This window comes from Apaloderma vittatum, unplaced genomic scaffold (assembly GCF_000703405.1).
Source record: "Apaloderma vittatum isolate BGI_N311 unplaced genomic scaffold, ASM70340v1 scaffold31829, whole genome shotgun sequence".
Lineage (NCBI taxonomy): Eukaryota > Metazoa > Chordata > Aves > Trogoniformes > Trogonidae > Apaloderma > Apaloderma vittatum.
The window spans coordinates 11,861-26,043 of NW_009734051.1; the positions used below are offsets into that span (position 1 = coordinate 11,861).

At 42.9% G+C, this 14,183-nt stretch overlaps 1 protein-coding gene across 1 annotated transcript; it reads right to left on the reverse strand.

Moving 5' to 3' along the window:
* Window positions 1-4,068: 4,068 nt before the first annotated feature.
* On the reverse strand, window positions 4,069-13,900 carry DUS1L (dihydrouridine synthase 1-like (S. cerevisiae); the record flags this gene model as incomplete). The annotated part of the gene is made up of 12 exons (XM_009876137.1): window positions 4,069-4,413; window positions 5,180-5,255; window positions 6,094-6,131; window positions 6,638-6,804; window positions 7,537-7,625; window positions 7,963-8,059; window positions 8,780-8,924; window positions 9,893-9,996; window positions 10,167-10,249; window positions 11,013-11,125; window positions 12,823-12,873; window positions 13,792-13,900. Coding segments are annotated over 12 exons (1,224 nt in total), but the record flags the coding sequence as incomplete, so codon positions are not given.
* Window positions 13,901-14,183: the final 283 nt, after the last annotated feature.

Consider the following 14,183-nt stretch of genomic DNA (forward strand, 5'->3'; position numbering starts at 1 on the left):
GTGGAGAATTTCTTCTTAATGTCCAGCCTAAACCTGCCCTGTTGCAACTTGCAACCATTCCCCCTGGTTCTGTCCCTAATTACCTGTGAGAAGAGACCAGCACCAACCTCTCTACAATGTGTTTTCAAGTAATTGTAGAGAATGATGAGTTCCCCCCTCAGCCTCTTCGTCAAACTGAACAGACCCAGCTCCCGCAAGTGCTCCTCATAAGGTTTGTACTCCAGGCCCTTCACCAGCTTTGTTGCCCTTTTTTTTTTTTTTTTTTGTTATCTTCTACACTGTCTGCTGAAAGTTCAGGTTGCAACTTTTTTTTTCCATTACTGTGGTGATTTGTAGTTAGATGCACAAAGGGAGTTTGCATTGCCGTGCCCAACCAAACAGTACTCCAGTCCTCTGGTAGGAGCGCGGCTGTGGGACGTGCACTAACAAGGTAAGCGTGCATCTGTCTGCATTGCCGGTGAAGAAATGCCTTGCACAGAGGGGTGGGGACGAATATGCCTTATATACTAATTCTGTATAGAAACCCCATAATCCAATTAAGATTCTCAAGTATATGACCTTTCAGAATTTAGGAGCCTGAAGCCAGCTTGATCCTTTCTTCACACTGGTAAGTGATTGTGTGATGAGACTGTACTCATGAGAGATGGATTGTAAAATCCCATTGTGAGGTTAAGAATGTCACCTGAATCTCTCACATAGCACCAGGCCACTACCGTGTTGTAACAGTGTTTCTCATACAAATGCCTTTTCTGACTTTGTAAATTTTCGCTGGCACAGTGAGCAGGAGAATGACTGAGCTTTCTGATGTTTTTGGGAAAGTGTAAACAGGAAGTGGTCAGGTAAGCAGTTTGAAACTCCATGATAATGAACATTTAGGTTTTTATTAGAAGAACACCACCAGGGAACTTTAACGCACCAGGGAACTCAATACTTTATAGCTTTAAAGCATATTCCTGTGAGAGGAAGAAGTGGATTATTTCCACAGGAAGTGGAAGACAGAGAAGCCCTTTTAAACTTGGTTCTCCCCCACTAGTCACAGGGCTATTTGGTAAATGCCACACCCTTTCCCTCCCCCTCAATTTCTGTGCTAGTTCCAAGTCACAAGGCAAGCTCGAATAACACCTACCAGCTTAGTGCCTAAACTTGATTTGAATACAAGGGTAGTCAAATTATGAAAGCTGCCGAAAGACTTGGTTAACAGGCTGATTAAAGTTGGAAGATGCTGTTCCCAAAACATGAAAAATATTTGGTTCAAGTAGCGAGAAAATTAAATGGGAAGACTCAGTAGGAGAGTTTTAACTACATTTATCGTCGTAAGCTGTAGAAAGCCACAACTAAATGTTAGGCAGAGTTTCAGTCCAGCCTGCAAATGGATATGAAGTTTTTGCCACTTGTGGACCCTCTGGAGGACTTGGCTAGAAGCTAGACAGATGTAGACAAATGTCGAAAGCGAGTAAGATACGTGTGCTTATGTGATAGGGAAGGTGCCTGAAGAAGCAGCGTGGAAAAGTTGAACACAGAATAGAAGAAACTGAGAACAAGGGTGGTTGACATAAGCATTGCCCAAAACGTCTGCTGCACATATGGTGCTCTGCTGTGTGATCTGTTAATTTGCTTCTGAGCTCTCGTTAATGCTTCAAACGAGAATGTTTCCCCATGGGCCTAAGTCTACAACTACTACGAGTTTAGGGTGTTTTTTCAGCATATGTTCTAGGCCGTGTGTGAACTCGTGACTGTACATATAACACAGTTTGTAATGCAGGTTAGGAAATACCAACTGATCTTGCTGGGGCGCGAGGGGGAGATGATGTGTTTACACAGGCAGGCATGAACACACACACGCACATGTGTAAGCAGGGAATGGTTGTTCAGAAGACAAAGATTTAAAAGGGTTTAAAACATGTTAAAAAGGGTTTATAAAATAGTCAGGGCATGCTGCTATCTCTCGATTCCTCAAAGTGCTATGTTTCTGTCATTGGAGAAAAAAAAATTCTTGAGCCCCTCTTCTGACTGGGGATGGGGCGGGGAAGGGTCTTCTGTATTTTCAGAAATGCATCGTGCTGCATTTATAACCTTGGAGACACTTCTGATTTTTGATTTAGTACTGTTCAGTAATCTTTCTTTTCCAATGCAAGGACTCTTGAGAAGACACTTTGCCAGTGCTTTATGCAGACCTAGCATTCTGCGTGCTGGGTTTCCTTTCATTTCCTTCAGACCCAGCATAGCTTCCAAAACCTGACGGGCAGAGGAAGAATCTCTGCAACTGTGATTCTAAAACAATAAATGTCTGCCAAATGAAGCATCAAGGAAAGAAACTATAGAAGTCTCCCTCCTGGCTCCCGTCCTTCCAGTTCTGTTCTACATAGCTATACCATGTCCAACATTTTTGCTAATTGACCTATTTTTATTTTAAATTTGTGTAAGGTACACTGCTAAGTCAGCTCCAGTGTGTGGAGGTTCTGTTGCACAGGCTCAACATAAGAACACAGCACCAGCTAAAACAAGGTGAGCTGTTTTGTTTGTGAAATGAAATGCTCCCCCTCACCCCCCAGCCGAACCCTCAAGCCATCAGCTCATCAGAACTATTGATCAGAAAGTAATAACACAGCATATCCGCTCAGAATACATTACTGCATCATGCAGGATGGTCCACTTGCCAGCTGTAATGTTGACAATTTGCTTTATTTGCTTACAAAACTGCCAGCTCAACCACAGATTTCTTCCTGCTGGCCATTACAGTGCTGCACTAGGCTGTCAGAGTACTAGGTTATGCATCAGCCTAGAATAAATTAAAACAAGCAAACAGAATTAAGTCCAGTTATGAATAAAACCTGCCTCCGTGGCTTGCTTAAAACAGGCACACTTAGTCTAGCAAGCAGGGTGTGCTTGTAAACATCTGCCAAACCTCTTGGTGGCATGAAGCAGATGTTTAGGTTCTTGGATAGCGTGATGGTTGGAACCCAGCCCTGTGACACCTGGCTCGCCGGCGGTTTCAGACAACCTGTTTCAGAGGGGCAGGAATGGCTGCGCAGGACCCAGGCCAAGCACATACACCTCTGCTGCTCCCACGCGGTTCCTTCTTTCTCCCAGCCATTCCCACACCCCACCGCCGGGGTAGTCTCTCCTCTTCCCGCCCCCCCCCCTTGGAAGAACAGTAGTTTAAGACCTGCTGATTTCACAGTTAAAGCTTCTAGTGCTACACAGAGCTTGTTCACACCATACCAGCTTTACCAGCGCAAGCAGGGTTCAAATGCTTGTTTTACAGGCTCCACAGCAGCACTGCTGTGCTCCCTTCCGTGGGCCACGTGTGACAAGAAAAAGCATTCCCAGGCTGCTGCTTTTACTGCGCTAAGAAGGTGCCAAGAGCTCTGCAGCAGCACTGCTCAGGCTACAGCTGCAGAAAAGGGCAGCAGCTGCTGCAGCAGGGGCACTAAGCAGGCAATGAAGTAAATTGTGTTTGGAAAACGGGCCATGGGGAGGTAAATTTTCAAAGCTGAGTTAAGCTTTATGTATTTGTTCTAACAAGATGGAATGGCTCACCTTTCACTTCTTCAGTCTAGTAAACAGCTGCACAGTAGGGAAAATCACGGACTTCATTCTACCAGCACATGATTTCAGACAACCCTCTCTATTAAAACAGAAATTTCATTTTTCCCCAACCTTTGGCTCACAGGAGATTGTTAAGCTTTATCATACTGTATAAAATTAGTAATTGTTAATACACAGTGTGGTTATAGCAACAGCTAGATCTACATTCACATTTTCCTAGTACCGCTAGATTCCTTTCTGCATTGAGAATACAGCCTCTGGAAACTCAGACAAATGTAACACCTTTTCTGTTAGTGACGAAGTCGCTGACATTGCTGTTTTTTAGCACACCAGAATGTTGTTCTAGTACAAGACTTTTATTCCCAATATTAAAATCAGGACATGAATGGCTAATGAAGATACAAGAAGCAGAGTGTAATGGCAGCTTTTAGACGTTGCCTCCCCGACCTCCACCCCCCAAAAAAAAAAAAAAAAGAAGCAGCATTTTCAGTCTTTAAAACACAGCATGAAAAATTGAATTGCATCCTTTTTATTTAAAATGCAGGATTATTCCCTGAGTAAGCAGCTTTTTACTTAAATAAAACTTTTCCAGAACTTAAAATAAACCTGTGGAACAAGTTCACACAGCTGACGGTGAGCTGGAGACAGCATGTTCTTTGGCCCAGGGAAGCAGAGGCCTGGCAGGAGCTCTGAACTATTCATTTCCGAAGTTTCACACTGCACGATCAGCAGCCTCCTTCAGTACAGCCGTGTCTCCCACATCTACATCTCCTCTCCGACTGAGCTCTGGGCTTTGAATTATTCTTTGACTACTCTGCCATGAAAGGGATTTTTCATATTTGGTCTTAAAAAGTAATCCATGACCTGAAGAAGCAAGGATGGGGGGAAGAAAATAAACAAAACAAAAAAATAAAACTGAAATGAGATGATCACACTGGTAAACAGAACAGGTCATTCCTTAAAAAGAATGGATCCTCATAATCTGGAAACTGTGCATCCCAAGGCTTTGGAAGCAGAAGAAACACCACACATAGAACTAAGAGCAGGCTTTTACACAGAACCACACAGAATCACAGAATGTTTGGGGATGGAAGGGACCTCAAAAGATCATCTAGTCCAGCCCCCTGCCAGAGCAGGATCACCCAGAGCAGGTCACACAGGGACATGTCCAGGCAGGGTTTGAATGTCTCCAGAGAAGGAGACTCCAAAATCTCCCTGGGCAGCCTGTGCCAGGGCTCTGTCACCCTCACAGGGAAAAAGTTTTTCCTAATATTTTTGTGGAACCTCCTATGTTCCAGCTTGTACCCATTGCCCCCTTGTCCTGTCACTGGACGTCGCTGAAAAGAGCCTGACTTCGTCCTCCTGACACTCCCCCTTGACGTATTTATAAACATCAATGAGGTCACCCCTCAGCCTGCTCTCCTCCAAGCTGAAGAGACCCAGCTCCTTCAGCCTTTCCTTATAAGGGAGCTGTTCCACTCCCTAAAAGAGTACTATAAACTTTTAGATAGCTATGGATGTAGATCGTAACACACACCCACATCTCATAAACCAAAGCTTTAAAAGTAATTACAAGATCTGTGGGAGACGAGACATTTGCTGAATGACTTGTAAGGACCCCTGCACTTACCTGGACAGTCTGCTGTCTCTTTGAATGCTCTTTTCTTACAGCATCCTCGGCACATGTTAAATACACATTTATTGCCCTAGATTGGGATGGGGGTGCAAAGAAGCTTGTATCAACGAAAATACAATTATTGTTTGCTATAATAAGCAACGACAGACATTCAGCGTGTTCATTCTGCACTTTCAGAGCTCTGGGGAAAACCCATGAACTCATCTATCAGGCAGGCCCAGCTCAGACCAATGAGGATGACAGAGGTGATGTCATATGAGGGGAGCTGCAGCTATCAACTCTTTGTACACAGAGAACAAAACAAAGACACAAACAAATTCCACATCCGGCATCTGAAACATCAGTAATCTGCTGGGAAGCTGAGTTACACACCACAAGCAGGCAAGTGTCCCAAGTGCTTTGGAACAAGCACATTAGGACATTTGCTGCAGGTGAGCTTGCTGTAGTTCTCGGTGTGAAACACGGTGCCTGGTGTGCTTGTTACCATCTGTAACTATGCTTAAAACTGTTACTGCAGCAATTCCCTACTTGCAGCCTACAATATACCTGAGTATCTAGTAAAATACATGTATGACTCTTAGGGGTCAGCAGCAGCTGAGTCCTGGCTACTTGACAACTTGGCTGGGTGTCTGTGGTGCTTGTCCGGGTCCCTCTGGATCACATCTCGTCCCTTGGGAGTGCTGACCACACCACCCAGCTCAGTGTTGTCTGCAAACTTGCTGAGGGTTCACTCAACCCCACTGTCTGTGTCACTGATGAAGGTACTGGACAGGACTGGTCCCGCTATGGACCCCTGAGGGAGACCACTTGACACCCATCTCGACCTGGACGTTGAGCCACTGACCACTACACGGGCATTTCACCTCCATTTAATGGAAACGCTTTAGAGGACACTGGCACTGACTTACCTTAGGGTTTCCACATTGATCACATTTCGCATATTTGGCTGGAAAAGAGAAAGATTCATAATTTCAGCGATAGTATTCTTATGTGAAGTAAGTAAATTATTTTTTAAAAAAATAAGTTAAACTTTTTGGAATAAAAATACTGTACCTCAAAAAAGAGTGCAAAGGTAAAGATACTTTTGACTTTTAAGTGCCTCTAAGCTAAAGGGAAATATAAAAAATTTTAATCCTCAAGTGCAAAATAGGAGGACACCTACTTGAAATGCGTACAAAATTTCCATTTCAAATACTAGCGACAGCTAGAATTCAGTTTGTAAAGCATTTTGATCTCAAAAAAATGCTCACATTGGATCAGTGAACTACCTCTTTGATCCTTGTTTTCTTTACTAACGAACATAATTTGAATCACATTGCCTACTACTGAAATTTCCCCGATATCTTTTTAAAGAGGTTTCTACAACTACATAAAGAAAACAAACAGTGGCAATTTATGCCAAATGTAGTATAAGTAACCTTCCATGCATTTATGCCAATAAATGGAACTTACGTTTTAAAGATGGATCAAAGCTTTTATTTGGATTTCTTAACTTCTTTTTTTGTTTATTCTTTGACAGAAACTCAGAATTTCCATCTTCTTCCTCTTCCAGAGCACGTTTTCCTCGCACGCCTTTTTCGGTTCCACTGGCTCCATTCTCCTTGCATCTCTCCTTTGGCCTGAAACAGTGAATATCATCGTGAGATGGCTGAAGGGAAGAAGCAGGTGTTCCCTGGCCACTCTTCCGGTTTACAGAAATCTGGATAAACTGTAAACCTTTCTGTCATGGCTGAATTAGAAGGAAGTCACTGACCTTAGAAACTGAACAGAAAAATCCCAACTTTTTTTTGCTTGTTAACATTGCCGGTCGATAGCAGATAGGCTGTCAGATACTTTGGTTGGAAAGTCAGTTAAAGTTGGCCAGTTAAATTAGTTAGGCACCTGTTAACTTAAGTATTAAGCTGACACACTCATTCTCTTTTTCAGACCAATTTTTGCAACAGCTATCTGAGAAGCTTGTCCATATGACACAAGCATCCTTTGTAGAATACAGTTTAGTTCCCATCCTTGCGACCCTGGCAGTTGCCAGCAACATTTCTTACGTATAACAATAAAGTACCGTCAGGTAGCGTGTTTGTTTCACATCAGGTTGTCTTTCTGAGCTGTAGTGGAATTCTTGGGTTTTGCTTTCTAGAGACAGAAATGTGAGGAGGAACTAAAGGAGAAGATGCATGCAATAAGCAACATCCTCATGAACAAAGCAAAAACCAGGGAAAAAACCCAACCAGAATAAAAATAATCCAGTCTTTAAATGGCTGTAAGCTCCTAGAACAGAACTGGATGGCTCTGTACTGACAGCGCGGGTGGGAAAGGCCTATGGGTACCTGTCTGTGCCAGAATAGGTAACTCACCCTGGCCTGATGTACGGCTGACAGATCCAGTGGAAAAAAGGCAACCCCTCTTTTGGCTTTTCTCCTTCTTTCTGATTAGCTATTTCTTCCTGCAGCGTAGAGTTACAGTCAGTTTTCCTGGAGTTCTCAGGAAATACTCCAAATAATACTTCAAAATCCACACCCCACAAATTGGAATTTAGACTAACAGTTACTGGCAGTTAACTATAGGCAAAACCCCTCCACTAACTGAAGCAGATTTTTAACTCCTAAATCAACTTTATCCCAATGTAAAGCTGTTCAGGCTTAAGGGGCTGCGACTGTACTCAAGGCTGGCGAGCCATGAAGTTCCAATGAAGGGACTAACGGCATCAACTACATGACAGACATGATAAGTTCCCACCAGCGGACAGTGCTGTTCTTGGAGATAAGGGCCCATCTTGGTACCTGACATCGTAGTTTCAGCTCCCTGTTGACATCTACAATGCCCTCTAGAGTCTTCACTTTTGCTAATTCTTCACGCAGCTGCTGGTAAACTTGAAGCCTGAGGCAAATCCCAAACATCAAGTCATATTTCTTCATTATTGCTAGACTGAGGAGATCAACTGCAAATGTCTTTATAAAAGCTTTTTATAGATTTTTCTTGCTGCACTTGCCTTTGGTAGGAGATTATCTTCTTTCTTGTTAGTCCAGAGAAAAGCACACATACCTGCTTCTCCTTGCCAAATAAATACTTGGCCCGCAGCCAAGGTGCTTTGAGGTAGGCTAACATGAACGTACAGAGCATCAGCTGCTCCCCCGCAACTGCCCATGGCCATGCTCTTACTCCACAATAAACGCAAGACAGCTTGCCTCACAATGAACAGGGAGTTAGTTCACTTTTGTTTGCCACAAAGCACACATGGGCAGTTACCACATGGTAGCTGATGTGCTGTGAGCTCATGCCCTAGCTTATCTTGTGGTAACTTGTTCATTCCCCATGCCCTGCTTCCCAAATATGCAGTGAAGGGTAAAGGCCTCAGCCCACATTCTCTCCAGCCAGGTCCAGGAAAGAAAACCTTGCAGCATACAAGTTCTGGCCAAACAACCTGATCTACTTGCCGATGTCCCTGCTCACTGCAGAGGGGCTGGACTAGATGACCTTTAAAGATCCCTTCAAACCCAACGCATTCTATGATTCTATGAAACAAATCCTTGTCCAGAAAGGCCAGACACTAAGCAGGATGAGCCCTGAAAACATTAAGAGTTCTCTGGAGATACTCACGTGTGATGCCAGAGCTTGAAGAGATGAGCCCTAACATAAGACAATGGACAAGGGTACTTCTGCACTATCTCCAGATACTCCTCAGCCATCTCCCACACCAATGGGTTTCGGCCCTCAAACAAAGCTGGGTTATGAAGATTACCTTCTAGGGAATGAAAAGAAATACTCAAACTTTCATTTCAGGATTGGAACAAAAAACAAAATCTAGCCTCTGGAGCTTGATCAGCTCTGTTGTGTTTCTACCAGTCTGTCACAGACACATCACCCACGTACTCGCAAAGAGGAACACAGGGTCCATAGAGCTCTAGCCTGACCTCAGGATACTGTATTTCACTACACAATTCTTAACTGAGATAAACAGCTCATCTTCAGCTAAAGTACATTTTCCAGAAAGGTATCTGATCTAGACAAAAAAGACAGTAAAAAAATTAACAGAGAAAACACTGCTTTTCTTGCCCAATGGTTAAACCCTTGGACAACAGGTGTCTTACTTTAGGTCTGTATTCACATTTGTCTGGCCTAAGTTTACAGATACTGCTTCTCAGGATGCTTTTCTCTGCGAGCTTCACAAGCCTTTTGTTAACCAGTATTTTCTAAAAATAAGAATCTACAACCCGACAGAAAATATGTTTCATTGCTTTAAGTGTGAGTGATGGGAAGCTTTTTCCAATGTCTATCCTGGCGCTTCTTGTACAAAGTTAGGCCAATTCTTTCTTGTCCCAATCTAGCATGAGCCATCTGCAGGAATACTAATCAGCAGATGCACTTACTGCATCAAGGTCCATTCAAAAACCATTCAGATTACCAGATGTCATGAAAATACTGCAGGACAACAGGAGCCCCATATGCCTTTGTCAGGTAATTAGATTTGAGATGTTCACTCAATGGTACTACAAGTCCAACATAATGATTCTTACAAATCTTAAGTGATCCCTGGTCATGGTAAGAGATGGCCAGTACAAAAGGTGAGAAAATGGCCACTCGCTTTTCGATGAAAGCTGTTCACCAAGTCAGTTTGATGTAAGCTTTTTAATACATGTATATGGGGCTATTAAGAGAGTAAGAAACAGTTCATATTCTCATCTATTATGAGTAAAAGTTCATTTTCTTTACCTGCACTCATGACACCATGCACTCCTGTCTTACGAATACACTCTTCTACATCTTTCAGACACTGGATGTTTCCATTTGCAAAGACAGGAATGCTTACAGCTTTTCTATACCAGTGAATAAAAGAGATGCACAAAACTGAGAATTAGACCAACCTAGAAATTCTACTCCTGTCACACAAATTTGTTTAGTCTTCAACGCCACGGCATGCTCTGCTTAAAATTTATCTTCACAGCGTGTTAGCAGAAGCCCACTAAGATCGGTACTGCTCACTCACCTGACAGCTTGAATGTGCTCCCAAGATGCCACACCAGCAAGCGGTCCTTTCTGTTCTTTAGTACGACCATGCACAGTCAGCAGCTAGAACACAAAGTTAATTTACTTTTCGTGTATATGAATCACTGGAACAAAGAACTGACAAAATTTTCCTTTCCCCCCATACTTCATGGATGCCACTGAACTCCCACTGCTATTTCAACAGTGCAGGGACTCTGGTACCACAGAAAGATCTCACCAACTCACATATCATGGTGTGGTCTTGGGCACCTTTCAGCTTGCTACTCCATGACATGACAAGACTATATCTAGGGAGAACTCACAGATTTCCTATTGTATTGGCTCCCATTTGTGATTCACTTTGGAATTTGTAATTTATTGATCTGGCTGGCTCCTCAGCAAAAGGCCTGAATACTCTCCATACTGGCTCTAACTACAGACCATCTCTTCCAGTTTAACTGGACTTAAAGCCTAGAAGGTTGCCTATTTCTTCACTAGTGGTGGTCATCTTTGATACTGCTTTTTTTTTTTTTTCTGTAGCCCTGTGGATTTCATGCATTCACAATGCCTCTTGCAGCACTATGTTAGACCGAGATGCTCAAACATGGTGAAGGATGTCACGCTGCGCAGTGATTACAAGAGAGACTCTGAAGTCATGATGTCTTCCATATCATACTATTGACTTGCTGCCTAGGACAGCAAATACATACAATTTCTCCGCATCCCATTCTCTTGGCATGTAGAACGATGCAGCCTATTCATCTCCATGGTACACCAAGCCCTGGTCATCAGATACTTTAGAGAGACGTGTGCTATGCAACAGTCCAGGGAGCAGCTGCCTCCTTACCTGGCAGCCAGCTTTCTCCAGCATCTGTGCATACTTCACTGTCTTGGCAATTTCGGGGAAAACGCGGATTTTGCATGTGATGGGGACAGAGAGCTTCTCGTTAGCCAGTAAAACTGGGGAAGATTGAAAAGACAGGTAAGTGGGCTGCACAATGCTATGAAAAGTGTCTGCTCTCCTCAAGATCTACTATTGGGTATGATATGGAAGAAGCCTTAAAAGTTCTCACAGCTTTAACAATCAGCAATGTCCTCTGCAATGCTTACTGCATAGGTTAATCAAGTAATAGTAAATGATGAAGCAAAAAATCTGCATTTTACCAAGAAAGCATAAAGTAGCCAGCATTTAATAGGCCTAAAGCTTCCACTGCATCAAATCTTCATCTTCAAGGACCACACCCCTCAAATCTTAACCATGGATACAAATTTACCACTGTCACAGGCCGCAGTATTCATCCTAGTCTTCCAACAGTAACAGTCACGTGTCCACTTTTCCTACAAGAGATGCTTCATTTCTTTCCAAATTATCACCCAAATAATTATGACAAATAGTCTTGCCCATGGCAAGCAGGGGCTTCTCAACTGAGGTAGGCTGTGGACCCACTTAAGCAGTGAATGGAGGTTACAGAGTCAGAAAAACCTGTTAAACTCCCATAGTCTTTACATAGTGCATGTAATCAAAAAACCACTACAAAGAGAGCTAAGGAAGACAGCCAGCAGGGAAACACTGAGCAATGGCATGCCTGAAATTCCAGAGCCTGGATGAATAATGTAGGAAGTCACTTGCTGTCTTCTAATCCAAATCCTAGCAGCTCTAACAAGCACTCCTTATCACCCTTCCCAAGCAGAAAGCAAGGTGTACACAGGTACAAGCAGAAAGCAGTACCTCAGCATTTTAAAGAAGGCTAGGGGAGAAGAAAGAGGAAGCTTTGCCCTCCTTTTATACAACACCCTAATACGCCAGCTCTCTTACTAGACAGCCTGGTTTCTCACCCAGCTAGATGACCTGCGTTCTCTTCTCACCCTGAGGCTGTTCTGACTTGCATCTTTCACCCCTAAATACCCGAACAACCACATTACAAGCTGGGCACAGATGCACTATCTTCCCAGGTTCTCAGCAGTGTCTCTGTGCCAAGCACCATTCAAGATCCCCAGAACCACAGGGAATGCAAACAGACTCCTTAACTGCATGGCTCAGACACTCGCTTTGAAGTGGAGTGAAGGCACATTGTCAACTCTTACCAGTGATCAAAACCTTGCTTATTAAATCAGTTTCGAATGTACTTCTTAAAAAAATGTGATACTGTCCACAACTGCTGATGATAGTCTAAAAACATTCTACACAAATCAGGAGAGGAGAGGCATAACTTGCTATGGTGCAGACAGAAAGAGAACGCTGAGTTGATTAGAAAAGGGCAACTGTGGCTTCAAGCAGAAACACAATTCCTGGCACCTCAGAACATAAAAGTGAAAAAGTAAGGCAGTGGGAGTTCTACTGTTTCTGCAGTTGGAGAGTCACTAAGCCACCATCACATTGGGATTTTATTGATTCGCTTTCACCTAAACTCTGTTTCAGGTACTGAAGTCTTTTAGCAGATCTAGTGTGGGTTTGTATTGGGATACCACCAACTATCTCAAGGGTACCACTGGAACAAAAAGAAAGAAAAAAAACCCCAAACAAACACAACCCTCCACAAAGAAATATGCTGCACCTCCTTTCCCCCCAAATCCCTAAACCTCCTCTCAGTGATGAGTTTATCCCATTCCCTCTCCAAGCAAAGCCTCTCTGAAGTGAGGCCTCCCTGAAGACTTACTCATTCTCTGAAGAAGATCCCACTCCTCCTGCAGAAATGCTCCATAGTGACCTGTAAGAAAACAGCATAACAGGTTTGCATAACGAGTAAGATTCTGAACTATACGGCTTTTATAAACGTTCACACACAAAGATCCAGACATTCATGTGCCTCACTGGCAGAAGCAGTGTTGCTCTGTCCTGCCCAAACTGGAAGACCTGGATCATTCCATTCCCTGTGCCACCCCAGACTTACAGGATAAACAACGAATTCCACACCCGACTGCCACTGCTACTCCCTAAGGTGGGTCTGTTGATATTGACAGCTCCAACTCCAACTTTCAGGGGTTTATATCAGGTGTTCAAAAATTCCCTTCAGGATAAAACCTGATCAGATTGAAAGATCTATTTGCCCATGATCATTTGACCACAGATCATTTCCTATTACTTTTTGAAAGGCATTTTAGAAGAGAAACGGGCAGTTACTGAACAAATCTTTCCTCAACATCCTAACTGTCTCAAAATTTGCAAACACTGATTCTGGTTTTGAAACACAGCTATCTTTGCAATATCTTCAAGGGATTCAGTAGGTGTTATCCTCTTATACACTAACATGAATAAACTCTGTGGGTGTATCAAGGAAACAGGAGACAGTAAGTGCCTGCATGACATAAGTTTTAAATGCAACTCTGCAAAATTAGGCTGTTTGAGCAACTGAAATCAGAAAGAAAATCAAGCTCTTGATAAAAATACTTTTTCTAAAGGATATTCTAGACACAAGAGCTGTCACTCAAGAGGAGTCAGAATTAAATATTAATATATCTGATTTCTGCTTTAGGTACTACAAAGCATTACCTACTGAAGTGAGTGTAACTAAGTGTGACTTCAGCAGTAACCTCTCTCTGGAAGGCTTAATTTGGTCCTCTTCATGCTTTATCACATTTGAAACATGACATTTCTCTGTTTATCCAGGGTTCAAATTTGCACATACCTCTCTTTGCAATCATTTGAGGGCAACCCAAATTTAGGTCTATGGCATCGCAATAATCCTGAGCCAACAGTGCTGCTTGAACAAACACTTCAGGGTCATTGGCACAGAACTGAGAAAGACAAAGAAAAGCGGAATAATCAGTCAATAGCTTTCTTCACGTACTGACAACTTAATTATGGAGTAACTACTTGCTACAGAAAACAGACATAATACGCACAGTTAATAACAGCAAACACCGTTTCTCAAAAAACCCTCCAAACAACCCCCAAAACAAAAACTGACACTTACCAGCAAAAGATCCTCAACCTTCAAATGACAAAATGAGAAAGATGAACATTCAAGAGGCGAATAAATATTTGTAGAATATTTTATATGTAGCACCCAGGAATGAC